This window comes from Antechinus flavipes, chromosome 1 (genome assembly GCF_016432865.1).
Source record: "Antechinus flavipes isolate AdamAnt ecotype Samford, QLD, Australia chromosome 1, AdamAnt_v2, whole genome shotgun sequence".
Lineage (NCBI taxonomy): Eukaryota > Metazoa > Chordata > Mammalia > Dasyuromorphia > Dasyuridae > Antechinus > Antechinus flavipes.
In genome coordinates, this window is record NC_067398.1 from 163,203,157 (window position 1) to 163,224,171 (window position 21,015).

Genomic DNA, 21,015 nt, shown 5'->3' on the forward strand with positions numbered 1-21,015 from the left:
AGCTTATAGTTACATACAAGGATTCAGGAAGGAAATAAAGACCTAAGCCAGGATGTCAAAGGTGAAAAAGGAAAAAAAAAAATCCAAATTGTTTGATCAGACAATGGGAATAAAGGAGAAGGAGGAGTGAAGGATTAATAGTTGACTGGGAAAATGATAACAAATAAATGGAAACAGGGAAGTGTGATTACGTAAAAGTCTAAAATTTAGATATGAAAAGGGATTCAAGCTGGAAAGAAGAAAGAAAAGGAGAAAAGCCATTTCCACAAGGATGGCTTGAAGAAAACTAGTACTGAGGTACTAGCAAACATGAAATGGGAAACAAAACACTGGTTCAAATTAAGGAAAGAAAGAACAGACAGAAATCAGGAGTTTGCCAGAAAGTTAACAAGAAATGAACAAAATAAAAAGATCATCGGGTTATGGCAAAGGTCAGGTGAAGATGAACAAAATTAATACAACATCCCAAGTCTTTAGGCTGATTCTTTCATCAGTTCTACACAACAGAAAAAAGTAAAAACAGATGCAGAGTTTCAAACTGACAAGAAAAGAAAACAAAAAGTCAACGCTCTCAAGATAGGCACACAAATCTAGAACTGAAGAAGCTAAGAGGGTATATAGTTCAATCCTTTTTTTAATAGATGAAAAATCTAGATCATAGTTTGCTCAAAAGTTTTTCCGAAGGTTGCACAGGTATTAAGTAACAAAGTCAGCATCTGAACCCAGCTTTCTTTTACCATTCTTTCCAAGCATAATAAAGAGGTAGTGATATCACTGTTTACAGATAAGGAAAGTCAGGCTGAGTGAAGTAACTGTTAGCTCACTGTCAAAGTCAAAATTTGAACCCCGGTCTCCTAAAATCTATAGATGACTATGAAGTTCAAGACAGCAAATATGGTAGAGCAACAACAACAACAACAACAACAACAACAACAACAAAACCTAAATAACTGCATGATATTGAAATACTGAATAGCTGGAGACAAGATAAAAAGAAAGTTATGCAGATATGTGACTAATTCCAGATAAAATTGTTGAGGGCTGATAAGAGTATTGAGCATGAACTTTTTTATCTTTATCTGATATACTCTTGTTTTTAATTTGCATCACTAGTTAATTTCTTTCTGTTAAGTGCAGAGACTCAAGCATTTATGTAGTCATAATATATTTTATTTATGTATTTATTTATGTGGTCAGTCAAAAGCTAAAGAATTAAATTAATCCAGCCAATTCCCACTTTCCACTATTTTGTATCACAAGGTTCTACTAACTCAATATGATCTTTGCACAAGAATTCTACATCAATGAGATTAGGCAATGACCACAGTGGATTTTTGGTTTTTTAACCCTAGAGGTTCATATCCTCACAAATTAATTCACAAATACTCCCCACTAAGTGAAGAGAAAGTAAAGAGTGTATACTGGCTCTTCATTTCTTCTTCAAAACACTCACCACAGAATGAGACTTTTTTTTTTAAACACTTTTTCTTTCCCTTCACTGTTATGTTTAATATCAATTTTCTTGATTTGTTTGGAATTAGCTGAGGAGTAGGAATGGAACAACAAAAATCAGCAAAGGAAAAGCTCAGATTCAAAAAACAAACCTCACAACAAAAGTCTTTATGGGGCCTTCAAACATTTCTTTTGGATTGCCATTACTACTGCTGCTTTTGCTACTAGGAATTTTATGGCACTTTGAGATTTGCAATGTACTTTACAAACATTACTGCATTTGATCTTCATGACTACTATAAAGATAAGTGGTATTAACATCACTTTTACAGATTTTTCAAAGAATGTGCCTGATTTTAAATTTACTCCAAAATCAGTGTCATGATCTTGATTACCTCTGCTAACTTAGAGAAATTTATAAAGGGAAAAAGAAGCCTTGAATGCAAACTTTCTTGCACAATTTTTTTTTCAAAAAAAGTAATCATCCAATAAAGATATTCTAGGCTAAAGAAAATAAATTTATCAGTATTTGTTACGGTCAATATGTTGTTATACAATGCACATAAATATAATAATTGCTCCTTGAGAGAAGAGTGACCATCTTTTAACCTTTCTTTATAATCCCAGCATTTAGCACAGTGCCTGGCAAATAGTAGTGTTATTTTAATATATGGTTTCTGACTGACATTTGTTTATCTACTTAATTTTAACTTTTTCATGAGAAATTTATCACCCAATAAGTTAGGTAGTCTTTTCTTTTGAAAAAATATGCTATAGTATCTAGAAATACATTACAGTGAAAACTGAAGTCTACTTATACTAAAATAATACCATTCTTATAAATCTTTTGATAAGCATGACAATTCCATTATCTCCTAACTACTCAGAAGCTGATATGACCATTAGAGGAGATAAGGAAAATTTGCTCTGAAAAAAACTTTTGTATAAATTAATAGTATTTAGTTTCTATTTTTCCTTTAGATGTAAACAGACAATAAAAGCAATAATGAAATAGCTTACCATTGGGCAGCTAGGTGATATAGTGTATAGAGTACCAGCTCTGAAGTCAGGAGGACCTGAATTCAAATCTGATCTCAGACACTTAACACTTCCTAGCAAGTTACTTAACCCTAGTTGCCTCAGCCAAAAAAAAAGGAAAGAAAAAAAGAAATAGCCAACCATCATCTTTCAAAAATATATATCTAAAGAGGATTTATCATCTTTATCATATCTAAAATAATAAGGGTTGAAAGCATTAAACTAAATAAATTATTCAGGATATGCATTTCTTACTGAGAAGAGCTACTAAAGTAGAGAATACTAGAAAATTTTTTTAATGACTTCTTGTCAGGCAACACATATATTCTTACTAATAAAATAGCAAAGGGAAAAAAAAAAGTAGAAGTGTGTTCACATGAAAAGCTCCAATCTACAAATCTTTTTAGGTTAAAGGAAGTTGGGGAGGGAGAGGGAAAGGAAAAAACAGAGAATAAAAACAAAAACCTAAAGTCTATGCTTAAAATAATAAAACAAATCAAGTAAAATAAATATTAAATTCATACAACTGATATCACTATAGGAGTCAGTAAGTTAAGTTTAATAAAAAAAAAAAAAAAACTATAGAATTTATTCCTGTTTAGCAAATACAATGAAAACCTAAAACATCCTTTAAAACACATTCAAAAGAGTCTGTGATTCAATTTCAAAATATAGAGTCTATATATTAAACAAAGATCCTGGTAAAATCTGAAATAAACATATAACTCAATACACTGCAGATAAATCAGATTTTTAGTTTGATGCTACCTGTAACTTAAATAGGTTTCCATACAATTGTATGAAAAGTGGTATGTGAAAATGACAGCTATGAGAAAAATTATCTTCCACTTCCCAAAGTATTGTTATAAACACTTTAAGACTTATAAATATATATTATTTCATTTGATTTGGTTCTGAAAACAACTCCTTTAGGTAAGTGCTATTATTATTCCAATCCTTTTTTTGATGAGTAAATTGGAGCTAAGAGGTATTTAATTGACCTGCCCAGGTTCACACAGCTAGTAAATGTCAGAAGCAGGATTTAAGTTTTCCTGACTCTAAAAGTCTAGCATTCCAATCCTTTAGCCAAGGCCTCAAAACCAAGAAGCTCCAGGTTCAAGGCCTGCCTCTGACACTGTGTGAATCCGACACTACTACCTGTATAATGCTAAGCCAATCACAGCTGTAAATGCTCTCGACCAATGTTTCTTCAAACTTTTTTCTCTCAGAACTCCTTTTCGCTCAAGAAATTTTTATGTGACTCTGGCTATTCAAATATATAAAGTAAGTATACAAGTCAAATATTTACTAATAATAAACTATAATTTCATGACTCCCACATTCAGTTATGTGACCCTATGTGGGGATGCAACCGACAATTTGAGAAGCTTTGCTCTCGACAACTCTCCAAAACAGTAGATGCAGAAAAGGTTCCAAATTGCATTGGTAGAGGGAGTTTCCTTATTTGGGAATTCTCTCTACCAATTAAATAATAAGCCTTGCCCCTCTAGCCATCTAATATCCACAAGTAATTCTTATTTATAGGACAACCATTAATTAATGGATTCTGTCTGTATGTACTGGAAGAGTTGCATGTGCATAAAAAACTTATTAAGAAACCAGAAAATTTACCATCTGGTAGGTGGTTAGCACAAAAACTGAACTACCAGAGGTTTCATCAAATCAGAAAGTATAATGTATAAAAAAGTATTATTCCAGAAACATGACAAACATAATAAAAGCATATCCCAAAATGACTTAGAAAAATACTGAATGACCTCAAACACACTCATCATTTTTCTAGAAATCATTAAACATTTCCACAAAAAATTAAGCCACTATAAGCAGCAGTTGGTTAAATTTAATCTTCAGTAAAGTTATATTGGTTATACTGGGGTGTATTGATCCATACTAAAAAGGTATAAATGATATAATGTGTAAAAATTCAGACTATTCAAAAAAAAAGCACAATTATTTGATAAAAATTATAAAAATTCTATTTTATAAAATAGTCTCTGCATTTTTATTTATTGGAAAGTTTGAGAACTACAATATTTAAAAGAAATGTCGGTAACATTTAGATAAATACCTACTTAATTAGGGGAATGAGTACTAAATAAATCATTAGTTAATATTGTTAGTTAAAACTAATTATAATTCAGTCTAGAAATTTTTAATCTTAACAGTTGTCACAAACCATTTTTCTATTAAAAGTTATTACAAGGATTCTGTCTCTCACCGCTCTCCACACTTCTCCTCCCCAACCTATTCCTGGTTGAATTTATCACCCAAATAATCTTTTGTTCTTTCACTAACATGGAAAAAGTAGAGGAACAAAAATAACAGTTGCGATTCAATTAGATAAGCTTTAGATGCAAAATGAAATAAAAATCTATTAAAATTTTATTTTTAAACATTAACATTAGGTTTACTATAAAAGTCTAGAAAGACAAGTGAAAACCTAAAAAATAAGTAACAAATGTTGATAAGAAGCAAAAAAATAAAAAATAAAAAATAAAATAAGGAGTGAGGGCTTTTATTCTTACTAGCATCACTTACACTTAAGGTGATTTTAAAATGTTTCTATAGATTATTTGGTAAACTTGTTCTCTCACTGTAGACATGGAGAGTTTCATTTGAAGTTTCTGAATTAAATAAAAGAGGCTTAAAAAAAAAAAAAACTTCAGGTATCATTAAATCAGAAAAGTAGCGACCATGGTTTGTTTGTTTTTTAAAATTATAGTCTCTAGAAGTTGATTTATAATACAAATAGAAAAGTATCATCTGATGAGAGATCTGAAAACAAGGAAATCTCATGTTCTTCAAGGGGGAAAAAAGGCAATATAATAGCACCTCCCAATTGTTCAAAACATCTCACCATACTTTCTACTTAATGAGAATGAACTGACAGGACTTTTGTGTTCATCAAAATAACTATTACAAAATCATTACATATGACATCCAGCCAATATTAAAATTAAAGAGTTAGTAATTTTGTCTTTCTCATGAAAACAAATAATTTATATCATCTGTACTATGAAGAAATCTACTTACAACTGAATCTGCATCTGGACATTCCCTATTTAAAAAGAAAAAGGAAAAAATCTTCTTAGGCATTTTCATATACCAGAATTAATTACTAATTATGTTTCAGCTTCTTCTTTAAAAGCAGTTTAAATGTAATCTTTTTTATTTAACTCAATTATTTGAAGTAATTGACATATTAAGTACAAACATTTTAATGTGTTAATGGGAAACATTAGAGATTAAAAAGAATTGAATCTTCAGAAAATACTCATTCAGACATGATTTAATTAGTTAAAAATTCTCTAATATAAAATCAAAGTAAATGAAATAAGTAACAGTGCTCATGTAGCACTTTTAGTATAAAAGCATTTTATATACATTTGTTCATTTGAGCGATAAATCTATTAGTAATTTATAAACAAAATTTGTCCTCACTGACCAAAATAAAATTTTGATATCATTATAAATTATTTTTTTCCCATGAATATGTTCTCATAGAATGTACTGTTAAAGAAATTAAGTCTTAGGATAACTGTTAAATAAATTTTAATCAAGCCTATTCATTTAATATACCTTCTGTACCTAAAAACATTACAAATGAAAAACATTTTCCCAAAGATATTATTTGCACCCATAAGTGTAAAAACATTATTACAAAAACTAAACTTAAAAAAAAAATTTCTGTCTTTAAAAAGTTTGCTTTCTACTGTGGAATACATACAAAAGTAAATACAAGACAAGAACTAGAAGTCTACAAAGAGGAAGTGACTGAACTGGCCATGTGCCCCTCTCCTACAGTTTGAAGGAAGTGGAGACTGCTGGCTGTAGCATTTCAAACACAATAGCTTCCACACATGCCCTTTACCCAGAATGTGTACAGACATTATATTTCAACAATAACCAATACTGGTGGCACTTTCACTTATTACATGTGTTTGTCACTCACTGGTGAAGGCTGGGGAGTGGAACATTCTCCTTGCTTCTCAATGTTAACTTTCTTCACTACCACTATTACTTAGTAATCTTGTCTTCCTTTGAGGTTCATTTAATTTATATTCATCATCCAATTAAGATTCTAGTGGTTGTTGTCCTTTATTTGGCATGTAAAGTTTTTTATAACCAGGCCTCTTCCTACCTTTTCTACCCTTCCTGGATTCTTTAATCGCATAATACTGGGTTCCTTGCTTTTCCTCATATAGGGCATCTCTCCATTTTTCACTGACTGTTCTCCATGCCAAGAATTTACTTCCTCTACATCTCTACCCCCTGCTTCCATTTTCTATAAGAAGACATTACTGATCCTCCCTAGTACCTTCCTTCTCAGCGTATCCCCAATCTATCCTGTGCATGACATGTTTGTAACCTGACTGTACTATCACTACAATGTTAGCTCTTTGAAGCAGGATTATTTTTTGCCTTTCTTTGTAAACCCAGTGCTTTACCAAATGTCTGAAACACAGTATGCTTGATGACTTTGAAGCATTTGAAATCTCCTCCTAAACATTCTCTCCTCTCTAAGTTTCATGATACTGACCATTCCCTGAAGGTTCTCCCTCAAAGTTAGATCCTAGATCCTCCTCTCTTTTCCCTTTATACTATTTCACTTGTGACCTTATCAGCTCCCATAAGTTCAACTGCCACAGGTACCTCAATCTCAAATATGTCCAAAAGAAAACTCTACCTCATTCTGACATTCTTTGTTATTGTTAAGGACAATATGATACCATTAATAATTTGGGTTCCAACCTCCATGTCTTACTTAAGTCTTCACTCTCTACATATATACAATCTATATGTTCCAAATTTTGGAGCCTATACATATTTTCACTATGTCTTTCATAGATTTTTTTCTCTCTATTCACAGAGCTATCACTATAGGTGAGGCTCTCTCACCTTACACCTATACTACTATAATAGCTTTTTAATTATTTTCCCCATATACCCTACCCTTCAGCTGCCAAAATGATTATCTACAAGCACAGGATTTCCCATGTGCCTTCTCTTTCTTGCCCTTCCAATTCCATTCTTCCTTTCACCTCTCCAAACGATTCCTGTTACCTCTATGATCAAATATAAATTTCTCTGCTTGGCCATTTAAAACCCTTCACATTTATAAAGTGTGTAAGCAAAGATATATTGTTTACATGTCTCTTCCACTAAAATCTGAGTTCCTCAAAGGCACGAACTTTTATTTTCTTAGTGCTTACACAGTACCTAGTACACAGTGTACACAAAGGGTTTTAAACTAATTACAATCCATAAAGGACTGTTAAGTAATAGTACACCTTTAAATCTAACACTACTTCATTAAATCTAACTACAAATAATAATCTCTTTTCTAAAAGAAAATATATTAGTTCCAACCCAAGGCACCAGAAAAACAGAAATAAGGAGGAGTCTCCTAGTTCTAGCAGCAACTTCGAGAGAAAGCTAAATTCCATGGCATCTGGAGTTTGAAGGCACCAGTAAAATTTTCACAGTATGAATAATAGGGCACCTCCATTAGCTGGGAAAAATTAAATATAGATTTCAATGCTATAACATTTAATGCTATGTAACAATGCTATTAACATCAAGTGTTATGAACTACGGAAGAAAAAAATGGACATTTGGTCAAATATGAGAGGAGCATTAAAAAAAGAAGAAATTATTTAATATACTTACACTGACTCTGCATCCTTTTCCTTCTTAATTATTCCTGACAAAGCGAAAGTCTTTCTTTTTCTTGGCTTTATCCCTTTAAAGTGAATTTTTATTGTTAACAGAAAATGAAGAATCATTCACTGTTTGCAATATCAGAGACATTATTTGAGTATCTTGTAAATCTCAGCACATACTTTGTTTAGAGCTTTTAATACTGATATGAAAACAGAACATTTTTCTAAGACTATCATTTTTCTAAGAACATCATTTTATTGACCATTACAAGGTCAAATCATGTTCTCGTGTACACAATAATTACATAATATTCTTCACAACACAGATCAAAAATCAGTAGGCTAGGCATTCTGTAGTTGCAGTTTTTTGTTTATCCATCTTACACTCTTTCTGCCCTCTTCTGTTGTGTCTATATGCAGTCAATGGCACAAAGCAATGTTTTATGACCCACGTGCAGAATGAATACATTATAATGATTAGAGCATTGTACTTTAATAGGTTGTATGTAATTATATAGCACAGAAAAGATAATACTGGTATTACCCTTGTTTTTTCACTATCATTGCCATAAACTGCAACACAGCAATAAATGTCAACATATTTTTCTTAATAAATTGGGTCATCTTTATTATTATATATCGAAATGAATGTTCCTTAGAATCTATTATATCAACTTAAACTAGGATCTAGAACTTAAGGTCTTTAGGAGAAAAAGGTCTTGTTATACATAATGTTGTAATGACCACGTGTTTAAAGTCAGCCGGAGTCAGGAATTCAGGTTAAGGGAAAAATCTTCAATATTTATTGAAGTGAAGAGGTGAATAAAGATTGCTATAGCAAATATAAGCAAGAAAGATTGCGATAGCAAATATAGGCAGTTGCGACAGGAAGCGAGCTAAGAGAGAGCGACGCGAGCTGAGCCAACAGTGGAGCCAACTGTGGAGGCAGTCGTGGCAATGGCCGTCCCAAAGGTCTCTCCTCCCCTTCCTTTTCCACTCCCCTGCCTCCACCCACCAAAATCGTCATTTCCTATACAACACATCAGGACTTGCACAAAGAGTGGGTGGGGGCCATTCTTTCTCCAAGCTTACGTATTAATAGAGTATGGTCCAATTACTATTTAGCCTCATGTGCTTGGGACCTCAGTACATCAACTCAAGCCTCAGCCCATTACATCTCCCGCTTTCTTTTGTTTTAGAACACAGGTGATCATGCCATCCCTGACTCTTCAGGGAGGTCAGAGCCCCCAAGGGGAGGTGATCACACCCTCCCTGATTTCTCAGGAAAGGAGGTGAAAGCACCGAAAAGGAAGTGATCACGACCCATCAACCTATCAGTTACAGCCATTATATGATATTTTAAGGGGAGACAGTGCTTTAAATTCACCACGCCAGCTTACAAAAGAAGCTCAAGAGGCTTTGAGAGAAGTTGAACTGGCTTTATCCAATGTGGTTGAGAGAGTCACTCAAAAACCCTTGGAAATAACAGTTTTTGCCACACAAGAGGCACCCACAGCAGTCCTTCATCAAGGAGACAGTGTGATAGAGTGGGTGAACCTCCCGGCACAACCAGAACAAAGCCTTACTCCTTACCCAGTGCTTGTGGCTAGAATTTTGTTAAAGGCCAGCCCGGCTAGCTCAGTCGGTAGAGCATGAGACTCTTAATCTCAGGGTCGTGGGTTCGAGCCCCACGTTGGGCGCCAAATGTAATGACCACGTGTTTAAAGTCAGCCGGAGTCAGGAATTCAGATTAAGGGAAAAATCTTCAATATTTATTGAAGTGAAGAGGTGAATAAAGATTGCTATAGCAAATATAAGCAAGAAAGATTGCGATAGCAAATATAGGCAGTTGCGACAGGAAGCGAGCTAAGAGAGAGCGACGCGAGCTGAGCCAACAGTGGAGCCAACTGTGGAGGCAGTCGTGGCAATGGCCGTCCCAAAGGTCTCTCCTCCCCTTCCTTTTCCACTCCCCTGCCTCCACCCACCAAAATCGTCATTTCCTATACAACACATCAGGACTTGCACAAAGAGTGGGTGGGGGCCATTCTTTCTCCAAGCTTACGTATTAATAGAGTATGGTCCAATTACTATTTAGCCTCATGTGCTTGGGACCTCAGTACATCAACTCAAGCCTCAGCCCATTACATAATGTTACCTAAACAACATCTTAAAAGTAGAGACTTTATATTAATAACTTAATTTTCAAAGTCTTTTCACATGCTTATCATTTTATCTTTATCATACCCCTCAGAGATAAATAAAATCTAGGAATATTTATTATTCTCATTTTGCTAATAAGAAAATGGGGAGATGAGAGCTTAAGTGACTTGCTAACAATGAAAGCTTTTAAAAATGAAATAAATTGTTTTAGAAAGTACACTCTCTGAAAATCTTTAAATAAAATCTGAAGGATCTCTCATTGGAAAAATTATAGAACACAAACATGATTCAAGTGGGAATTGGTCTGAACAATTTTCCCATTCTATGATCTATAAATTTGGGCTAACATCTAAGTCTCCTGAATGCTACCAGTGTTTCCTCAACCTTCACAGTTCTGTATTACTAAAACATAAATCAATAAACATCTTATATTATTACATACCTATGTACTAGTTATTTTATAACTTCAATATGCATATAATTCTAAACTATTACTTTTGCTGCAATGAAGAGAAGGAAAATATAGTGAATGTTTAGAAATAGTATTAATTCCTGTCACTCATATAGCAATGAAGGATTTGCAAAATTTTCTGACTCCAAATTCAGCATTCTATGTAAATACAACACATCTTCTATAAAATATACTATATTTGGACAACAAGTTAATACTTTCTTTTGATGACCCAAAGATCTACTTATAAGTAAATAAAGATAAGGTGCTGCTAATTTTCATGATATCTTAACATGTTATAAGGGTGAAATATTCTTTTCCTGTAAGTACGTCCCTTGAAATGTTTGTAATTGTTTGTTATTACTTTTTTTGATGTTCTAATGCTCCCTAATGTTTATTTGTTCAAAACAACCTATCAGGTTACTAATATTTAGGGGATGTTAACTAGTTAAATCTCAATGTTATAATTCATAAATTGTAACTTACCTTCAACTACGCTAGCAGCATCACATTCCTCAAATTCAATAAGGCCTGGAGGGGAGAGGAGGAAGAGAAAATTTAGTAGCTCAGTGAAAGATAATCAAATTATAGCAAATCAAAATACTATCTTTAAAGATTTTAATAATTTTCTAATGCTAATTAGTTGATATTTAAAAATATGAAATTATATTAACATTGTTTTATTAAGTACCTTCTACATATAAAACACTATTCTGAAGTTTATATTTAAAATATAAACTAAAGTTTATATTTTAAACTACTTAAGGTCAGTGATCTTTTCTTATTTTTTAATCATTCCCAGAGTCCAATATGTTGTGCTTTGTCCTAATAGTTGCTTAATACATGTTAGTTTTCTAAAAGAACTATTAGAAAACCTAGTATCTTCCTTCAAGGAGCTTATAACAGCTAGAGAGAAGGATAAATGTACTAAAAGGAAGATAAACATAGTCGAATATGGTAATGATAAACAAATTACAGGTGTTTCAGAACATCAGAGAGGATTGTGCTTTACTGAAGGTTGAGGGACTTCTTTAAGGAAAGGATGTTAGCTAGACAATGAATAAATAAAAGCATCAGAGAAAAGAGAGAGGAATTCTAGTTTAAGAGTAAAACTACAAGTAACTTGTGCAAAAAGGAAAGCATATAGCTTGCTTGCAGATAATAAGGTCAGTTTGGCTAAAGAAGATAAGTAGTTATGTAAAAGAATTGAGAGAAGATGAGAGAAATATTGATGTATAACAAGATATAAATTTATACTACAATTTTATTTTAAAAAATCAAATGTTATCAAGGACTTTTAAAGCAGAGGAATTAACACCTGTAAAGGAGTATAAGAACAGTTAAAAGAAAGAAACTGGAGTGAGGGAAATGGTTAAAGAAACATTTGCAATAATCTAAAAAGGAAATGATAAGCACCTAGATTGGTCATCATATATAAAAGATACACAGAACAAAGTACAGTTTATTTTTCAACTAAATATCAAATACTATAGCTATCTGGGAAGGAAAAAAAACAAGATCATTAACTGTCTTGTTTATATGGCAGTTTCCAAAGTTTATAGACTATAAAGTCAAATTTGGTAAGGAAGAGGGTCCCACTGATAAGCAGTTTGGTAAAATAACAATAATAATAAGTTTTGACAGCATATTATATCACACACCACAACATCATTTCACATGGGGACTTGATTTAAATATAAAAAGTCTCATCATATAAGCAAATGGGGGGAAATTAATGGAGATTTCTTCCCATAGTTATTGCTAGAAGAGGAATTTTTAACCATTAACCAAATAAGAGAGAAGAAGTCATAAGAGAGAAAATAGAAAATTTTAATTATATTAAAAGCTTTTGCCAAAATCAATGCTTCTAGGATGAGTGAGAGGAATGGAATCTTTGTACCAAATATCTCTAATAAAAATCTGACATCTAAGATATATGAGACCAAGAGTCATTCCCTAAAGGATATGAACAAAATTATCAAAAAAATTCCAAAATATCAAAAACTATAAGAAAGACTGCTTCAAATCAGTATTATAAAGAGGAATAAAAATTTACACAACTCTGAAGTTTTGCCTCAAATGTAGTCAGTTGTTAGATTAATTGCAAATGTTTCTTTAACAAAGAACTTATTTTCATATTTATGCTGCAATTCCCATTATTAAAAATTATTACACAATTGGGGCAATGATTAAATTCTTTATATCAGATATGCCTAGATGATGCCTTTTAGGTTAGGAAGCTATATCTGTAAGTGGCATTTATATGTTGACAAATTCATTAAGTCACCTTGTTATAAAAGAATTAAAAGTTAAATGTATTCAATGAAAAACTTTTTACTTGTATAATTTGCTTGGTCCAGATCTAGAAGAGATCTATCTTTAAAAAAAGGTCTAAGATCATCTCCAGAAGAAGAGTATACGGGACAGAATGTGCATCACTGGAGCAGATCACCCACTGAAATGCTACTGCTCTGGGGTTATTCATGTAAGTGAATTTTGCCCATCTTAGCTACATCCTACCTACTTCATAGTACCACTTTTCCATTTACTGATATAATTAATATTAAAACCTATTTTGTCAAATGAACTTAAATGAAATACAGACCATCACAACTGTTATCAATCAAAAGCTCTCCCTATATCTGATACAAGAACACATGTGTGAATGAGTCCAGAAATTTTATTCTGAAGGATTGAAAAAGTATGGACTCAATTTAAGAGCAAAAAACAACTACAATGCTGTACTGGCACTTGGTCCTTAACAACAAGATATAAAATTAATCTACATGTGTGATGACCGCGTATTTAAAATCAGCCGGAGTCAGGAATTCAGGTTAAGGGAAAAACCTTCAATCTTTATTCTCAGTAGAGGTGAAGAAGGATTGCGATAGCAATATGGGCAGCTGTGACAGGAAGCCAGCTAGCAGTCTCTCTTTCCGCTTCCCTCTCTACTCCCCTGCCTCCACCTACCAAAATCGTCATTTCTTATACAATACATCAGGACTTGCACAAAGAGTGTGTGGGGGCCATTCTTTCTCCAAGCATATATATTAATAGAGTTTCATCCAATTACTATTTAGCCTCACGTGCTTGGGACCTCAGTGCATCAACTCGAGCCTCAGCCCATTACATACATGATTTTAGTACACACCCAAAAGTTGTTTTTCTACCATTTCCTAATGACAATAATTGTCATATTATACAGAAATAATTCTGACAAAACTGAATATAGCCATGAAATAAAGCCTTTAATCAATAATTAAGAGTGGATTCTACAACCTCTCCTAATAAGCTGGGATATTTCTTAGCCCAATTGGTAAGAAATTCTTCCATTAATTTAAATAAACTTTCCAAATACATTTTAAGTTCATTTTCTCTTGCTCATTCTTTTCTGGATTAATGCTTATATGTATTTTAAACACTTTTAAAAATCATTCCATCCTTAGTCTTGTTAGTGAATCTTTAATCTTTCCTTCTAAAACTCATTTGCCAGTCTCATCATTTTGGTTACTTTATTTTGCAAGTTTAGCACATTTTTAAAGCTTTCTATATAAAAAAAATATATAGTTAAACATATAAAATGATTTTTTCAAAATAAGGACTATTTTTAAAACAAATTTTGTAAAAGCTTGTCCATCAACACAACTGACTATGAAGGGAAAAACCTAATATGTGAATAAAATTTTTAAACTGAATATATTTATTATCTATACTTATAAAGATTTTTGTTCAGGGTACAAATAATTATAGGTGGTTCTGGTTTCTGATTTTGAAAGTTAAAAAATACTCATTTTGACATTAAACTGTGTGTAAAAGTATTTTTGAAAATGTATATGTTTGACATGCTGCTTCAAGGGGTGAAGTTGGCGTGCTTGGCTCAGAGCCAGTCAGCAGCTCAGCTGGACATCAGTGCACATTATGACCTCCCTTACAGTGTGTCACTTCTGAATTGTTTCTGAAGTAGAAAGTTTATTCAACCTCTCTCTCAAAATCAGTGGACCGACTATCATTCTGCTATTTAATCAAAGAAGGACAGGTTATTTTTCTGACAGTACTAAAGCCAGAAAGCAATTCCTAATGAATAGTTTGATAAAAGTGGAATTTCAACTGATTTAGCCTCAGTTAATCCTTCTGTCAAAATAAATGCTCTAAAAGCTTAGATGTTAGACTGACTCACAAAGATCAATTTAACATATAAACAAGAAAACAAGTTTTGTTCCTAACATCTAATTAGTTTATTTCAAGCTTATTTCCTAAAGAAAAATATGTCAATTTTTAAAGAATTAATCTGTGGAAGAATAAACCTAAGAAAAGCAATCTCCCACAACATAATGCTTTGATTCCCAATCCAAAAAACAAAAACATAACACAACATCAATATCCTTTCCCAAAAAACAAAACAGGAAGAAAGCTTTTTTTTTTTTTAAGTTTTGGTCAAAAAATGAATAGTAAAGAAAGAATAAAGGGCTATTTCGTTAAAACTACCATCACTGAATCAAATTCCCTAAGCACATGGCACAAGAAGGCAAACCATCCATTATTTAAGACAAAGTCAAGGAGGATAGTGGGAAGATGGCAGGGTAGATCAGAAAACTCTAAGAACTCCAGATTTCCCTCACAAACAAAATAAAACTATGCCTCAAGAGAAATGTAAACTGGTAAAAACAAGTAAGACTTGGGATGGAACAGGAGTTCACCCAGAAAAGCACCAAGCAAAGACCAAGGAATAGAGGATTAATTAGTGTGAAGTGTAAATACCTCCAGACTAACTCCTCTAAAACAAGTGGGGAGTCCTGGGGGAAGCTGGGTTGGGATCCTCAGCCCAAACCACAGGAACTTTCACTCCCCAACAGCTTGGGAAGTCAGGGTTCTGAGCTCAGGAAGATGGAAAGAACCTCTTGTCATAAGGAATGCCAGATCCTGTTGTGCTGCTGAAAATAGATGCTGAAAGGTGAGAAGGAATCAGCATACCTGCGCAATGCAGAAGCTGTGGAGAAGAGTAGCTACTGGCTGCAGGCACTTACAAGAGGGTCTGAGGTTCCAGGCCAGAGAGAAGAACTGAAGTGAGGATAGGTGATCACACTTTTAAGTTCTCATTAAAAAAAAAAAAAAGAGCAAGGAAAAAAGAAAGAATAAAACCACATATAAAGTTACTTTGGGAATAAGGAAGACCAGGATTCATCCTTACAGGAGTATATTTGAAGTAAAATTAAAAATCTCTCCAGTCCAAAGAGTAATATTAAATGGCTACTTGCCGAATAAAAAAATTTATAGGATACCTTAACTAAGACTTTAAAAATCAAGTGAGAGATTGAGGAAAAACCTAAAAAAAAAAAAAAAAAAAGAACAATCCAAGAAAAACAAGAAGATTATGAAAAGAAAATCAACCAACTAGAAAAGGAGAAATCTGAATTTTAAAGCAGAAAATGATTCTGAAAATCAGAACTGGGAAATAGGAAGCCAGCTATGTTTAAAAAAGACCAAGAAATAATAAAACAAAAATAGAAAGGATAAAAAAATTGAAGCGAATATTAAACATCTTTAATATCTACAGACTTGGAAAACTGATCATGAAAAGAAAACATAAGAATAATTGGATTACCTAAAAGCTATAACCAAAAAAAAAAAAGAACCTTGACACAATAAGTCAAGAAATAATTAGAGAAAATTATTCTGAAATCATAGAACAAGAGGGGAAAGCATTAATAGGAAAAAAAGATCTACCAATTACCACTTCAACAATTTTCCCATAAGTTTTTATCAAATAGTGAATTCTTATCCCAAAAGCTGGGATTTTGGGATTTGTCAAACACTAGATTACTTTAGTCATTGACTATTTTGTCCTGTGAACCTAACCCTATTCCACTGATTGAGTACTCTATTTCTTAGCCACCAAATAATTTTGATGACTGCTGCTTTATAATATAGTTTTAGATCTGGTACAGCTAGGCCACCTTCATTTGCATTTTTTACATTAATTCCCTTGAAATTCTTGACCTTTTGTTCTTCCAGATTAATTTTTTTGTTATTTTTTTCTAGGTCTGTAAAATAGTTTCTTGGGAGTTTGATTGGTATAATACTATATAAACAGATTAATTTAGGTAGTATTATCATTTTTGTTATATTTGCTTGACCTATCCAAGAGCATTTGATATTTTTCCATTTGTTTGGATTTGACTTTGTGTGGAAAGTGTTTTGTAGTTCCCGACTTTCCCTTGGCAGATAGATTCCCAAATATTTTATACTATCAACAGTTATTTTTAAATGGGATTTCTCTTTGTATCTCTTGCTATTGGACTTGGTTGGTGATATATAAAAATACTGATGAATTATGTGGATTTATTTTGTATCCTGCAACTTTGCTAAAGTTGTGGATTATTTCTAATAGTTTTTTAGTTGATTCTCTAGGGGTCTCTATGTACACCATCCTATCATCTACAAAGAGTGATAATTTGGTTTCCTCATTATCTACTTATTCTTTTAATCTCTTTTTCTTCTCTTATTGCCAAACCTAGCATTTCTAATACCCTATTGAATAGTAATGGTGATGGTGAGCAACCTTGTTTCACCCCTGAACTTATTGGGAATGGTTCTAGTTTATCCTCATTACATATGATGCTTGCTGATTTACCACCTCAATAAGATCTTACAAAGAAAACACATGGAAATATCACTGCTAGTTTTTGAAACTCCCAAATCAAAGAGGAAATTCTACAAGCAACAACAACACTTTCAAATATGATGAAGCTACAATAAGAATTACACAGGATTTATCAGCTGCCTGGTCCTGTAATGCTATATATCAACAATCAAAATAACTAGGGTAGCAAATGAAAACAATACTCCAGCAAAATTAAGCATAATATTGAATGAAAAAAAAAATAGACATTCAACAAATTCTTAGATTTTCAGGATTTCGTCTCAAACCTGAATTCAACAGAAAATTCAACATATAAGAGCAATATCAAAAAATAATTCAAGGGACTTAATAAGAACAAACTGTTCATGTTTTATATGTGAAACTGTAAACCACATGTCAAAGACTGACATTAGTAATTGAGTAGTCCAAAAAAAAGATTGGGGTAGAGGTGAATATGATATGTGCAACACAGAAGAATTAGATGGGGGAAGGCTGGAAGTTCTGAAAACCTACTCACCTTGGGATTGGGTTAAAGAGGAAACAATGCGTACATACGCACACATACACATACACTAAGAAGAGTACAGTACCTTCCAAAATCTATAAAGAAATAAGGGGGAGGGAATAGCATATTCATACGCACACATACACATACACTAAGAAGAGTACAGTACCTTCCAAAATCTATAAAGAAATAAGGGGGAGGGAATAGCATATTGTGATGTAAATCAACCAGAGTTTGATAAGATATGTAGATTAAGAGGAATAGAATAAAGAGGGAGGGAAAGTTGGGGGGGAGAGGGAGAGAAGATAAGTAAATTATGTAATAGCAAGGCAAGTCAGCCAGTAGAAGTAAAGCAAAAGAGTTAGTCAGAATAGGAAGTAGAATTAGGAGAATCAGGAATAGAATATATTAGGGGGGAAAAAAAGTAGAGATAGTAATCATTGGTCTTAGACAAAGTCAAACAAAAAATATTAAATCAAGAGAGAAATCTACATTACATATCAATCATATTAATACTGCATTAGATGTTTGTATATTTATGTGTATATGCATATGTACATAAGTGTATCTATGTAGATAGACATATGTGTATATATATATATATGTACATGTATGTATAAGGTTGTATGTGGATATACACACAAATATATCTGTGTTTAACTGCAGGTTGCTTCACGGGGGAGATTAAGAGGAAAGAAAGTAAAAAGTACACAGCTGAGAATGGAAGTAAAGAAAAGATGTACAGTAATAAATACAATGTCATCTATTATTATATATACGTTCTTGGAATGGAAATTTATCGTTACATATTTTGAATCTTAGCCAATCTTCTGCTAGTCATATAACAATTTCTTTGGTTCTTTTTGTTTTTTCTGTCTTTCTTTTTACTATTTTCTTTTCTATGTACTTTGCATTAAAGTCTAAAATAAACACATAAAAAAATTAAATTAAATCCCAAAATTAAAAAAAAAAAAACTACAAAGGCTAAACATTAAAAATCTGAAGACTATGGATTAGGGGGAGAGACTATGTTAATACCCCAATATTTGATCTAAACCATAAAAAAAATATTCTTCATCCTCATGTACTGATATTTGACTAATGAACCTTTAATTCTAAGGGAACAAAAAGGATGATGATAAATTATAAGAGCTCATTCTAAGAGTTGTCAATAGATGTGATTTCATTTTTAAGTCTGATGATCAACTTGTGGAATCTATTCTATGATCCTAAGACTGCAGGGGAAGAATGGCTTACATCTTTAAAAACAATAAAAATATCAATGGCTTCAGCTTTCCTACCACTCATAAAATCAATTGAAGGGCCTGAGAGGCATCTATATTAATAAATGATCATCTGCAAAGGTAGCAGATTAATCTCTAAAGCAAAGTCAGAATTGAATCCACATGCTAAAAACTAATAGTAGAAAAAAATTTTAGATCTATAATCTACTTTTGCCACCAATGTCATCCACTCAGAAAATTTCAAATGTGATGAGGAAGAGAGGAAATTAAAGTGCATTCAAGCCTCAATCATAAGAAAAGGAACAACCTCATGAATAATTAAATGAAATTTTGTCACCCGGAATATGGTCTATTCATTAGCTAAGAGAAATATTTTTAAGTTAATGGATATGCAATTGAGAGCCCTATACTGTTTAAATGGTAAAATTATGAAGTAGATTAATTATGAAGTTCATAGTCTCCTTTTTTGGTATTCTATTCCTCTCTTGGGTAATCATCCCTAGTCATTGTCTTAGTACTACTCTAAACTCTGAAATGCAGTAGCCAAATTTCGACTGTCTTTAGCGAAGATGATATATTCATAATTTAACCCTTCTCTGAGACCCTCTCCCATCAAAATATACCTGTCCCAGGTCCCAACTTATTGATACTAATATGTTAATGAATATTGAAAACAATATTATTCCAGAAGTTTGAGGAAATCATTTCAATTCTCTGGGCCTTGGTTTCATCTGTAAAATGATGGGTATGGGATTGGTGAAGACAATCCAGGTAGACAGGATATCACATCCAAATGATCACCTAAAGCTGCAATAAGGAATCTTGGCTAGGAAACTAGGAAATAAAAAAGTCAGGTACTCAGAAGATCTAGATAATAATAATTTAAGAAACCAAAGAAACCAAATTAAGTAGTTGGGATCTAAGCAACATATTTTAGTAGTAAGATTATATACCATTCAGCAACCATAAGTACAAAATGTACAAAATATTATGCCAGTGCTGGGAATATAAGGACAAAAATAGAAGATTCAAGAAGAGCATATTTATACTAATCCAATCATTTTTTGAGCAGATTCTATCCTTGTTTCCCAGAACAAGAATAGACTAGCAATGAGAACAGAAGTCATCTAGAAAGTTATTTATCACCTGAGGGCAACAGGTAAACTTGGTTCAAGTAACAAAGCATGAAGATGAAGAACCAAGAAAATCCAGATAGTTTCATAAACTATAAATCTTCAGTAGGATTCCATTCCTTTTACAATGTAATCTGTTCAAATATTTCAATGATTAAGCAGCAAGTTTTGATGATGTAGGACAATTTTCCTAATCAAAAGCTGAAACCACAATAGTAAACTACAAAATACAGCAATATGTTCTTCAACTACAGCTTGAAGAAAACATTTTGTCTTAAAGACAGCAAATTTACTACTGAAGATTCTACACAGGACATTGATAACAAAGAATACAGTGAGCAAAAGGAAAAGCCAGGAAACATTCACTGTGTTCTTAAAAGTATACTGACATATAACTCACTCAAAGGCCTAATTCTAAAGATAATTATGAAAGAACTGACAACTGTTCATCTAATCAAAAGGATCCTTGTGGAATTGTAAGGATAAGCATGTCCTCAGAAAATGTCTGTCATGTGGTGTCTATTGCTACATGAATAATTTGTATTTATCTGGGAATGGGAAACTATTAAGAGCTTGAAAGACTCAAAAACTGTAATGAGTTGTAGGTAGTTTGATAATCTGGCACCCACTCATTAGACTGGAATTTCCAGTTAAGCAATGAACTATATGCCCAGTTATTTATTAGCCATCTGCCAAGAGGTAGCATGG

The 21,015-nt window shown here is 32.6% G+C and overlaps 1 protein-coding gene and 1 non-coding gene across 2 annotated transcripts in view; one reads left to right on the forward strand and one right to left on the reverse strand.

Annotated features, from left to right (window-relative positions):
- FCHO2 (FCH and mu domain containing endocytic adaptor 2) overlaps nucleotides 1–21,015 on the reverse strand; it is a 152,213-nt gene that overhangs the window by 54,789 nt on the left and 76,409 nt on the right. Inside the window, exons 9-11 of the mRNA XM_051992371.1 lie at nucleotides 11,272–11,316; nucleotides 8,182–8,254; nucleotides 5,545–5,569 (exon numbers count right to left, since the gene is read on the reverse strand). Coding sequence (XP_051848331.1) covers nucleotides 5,545–5,569; nucleotides 8,182–8,254; nucleotides 11,272–11,316 — 143 coding nt within the window. The remainder of the gene's footprint in view (nucleotides 1–5,544; nucleotides 5,570–8,181; nucleotides 8,255–11,271; nucleotides 11,317–21,015) is intronic.
- TRNAK-CUU (transfer RNA lysine (anticodon CUU)) lies at nucleotides 9,802–9,874 on the forward strand. The gene has a single exon. It is a non-coding gene; the product is annotated as a tRNA-Lys (tRNA).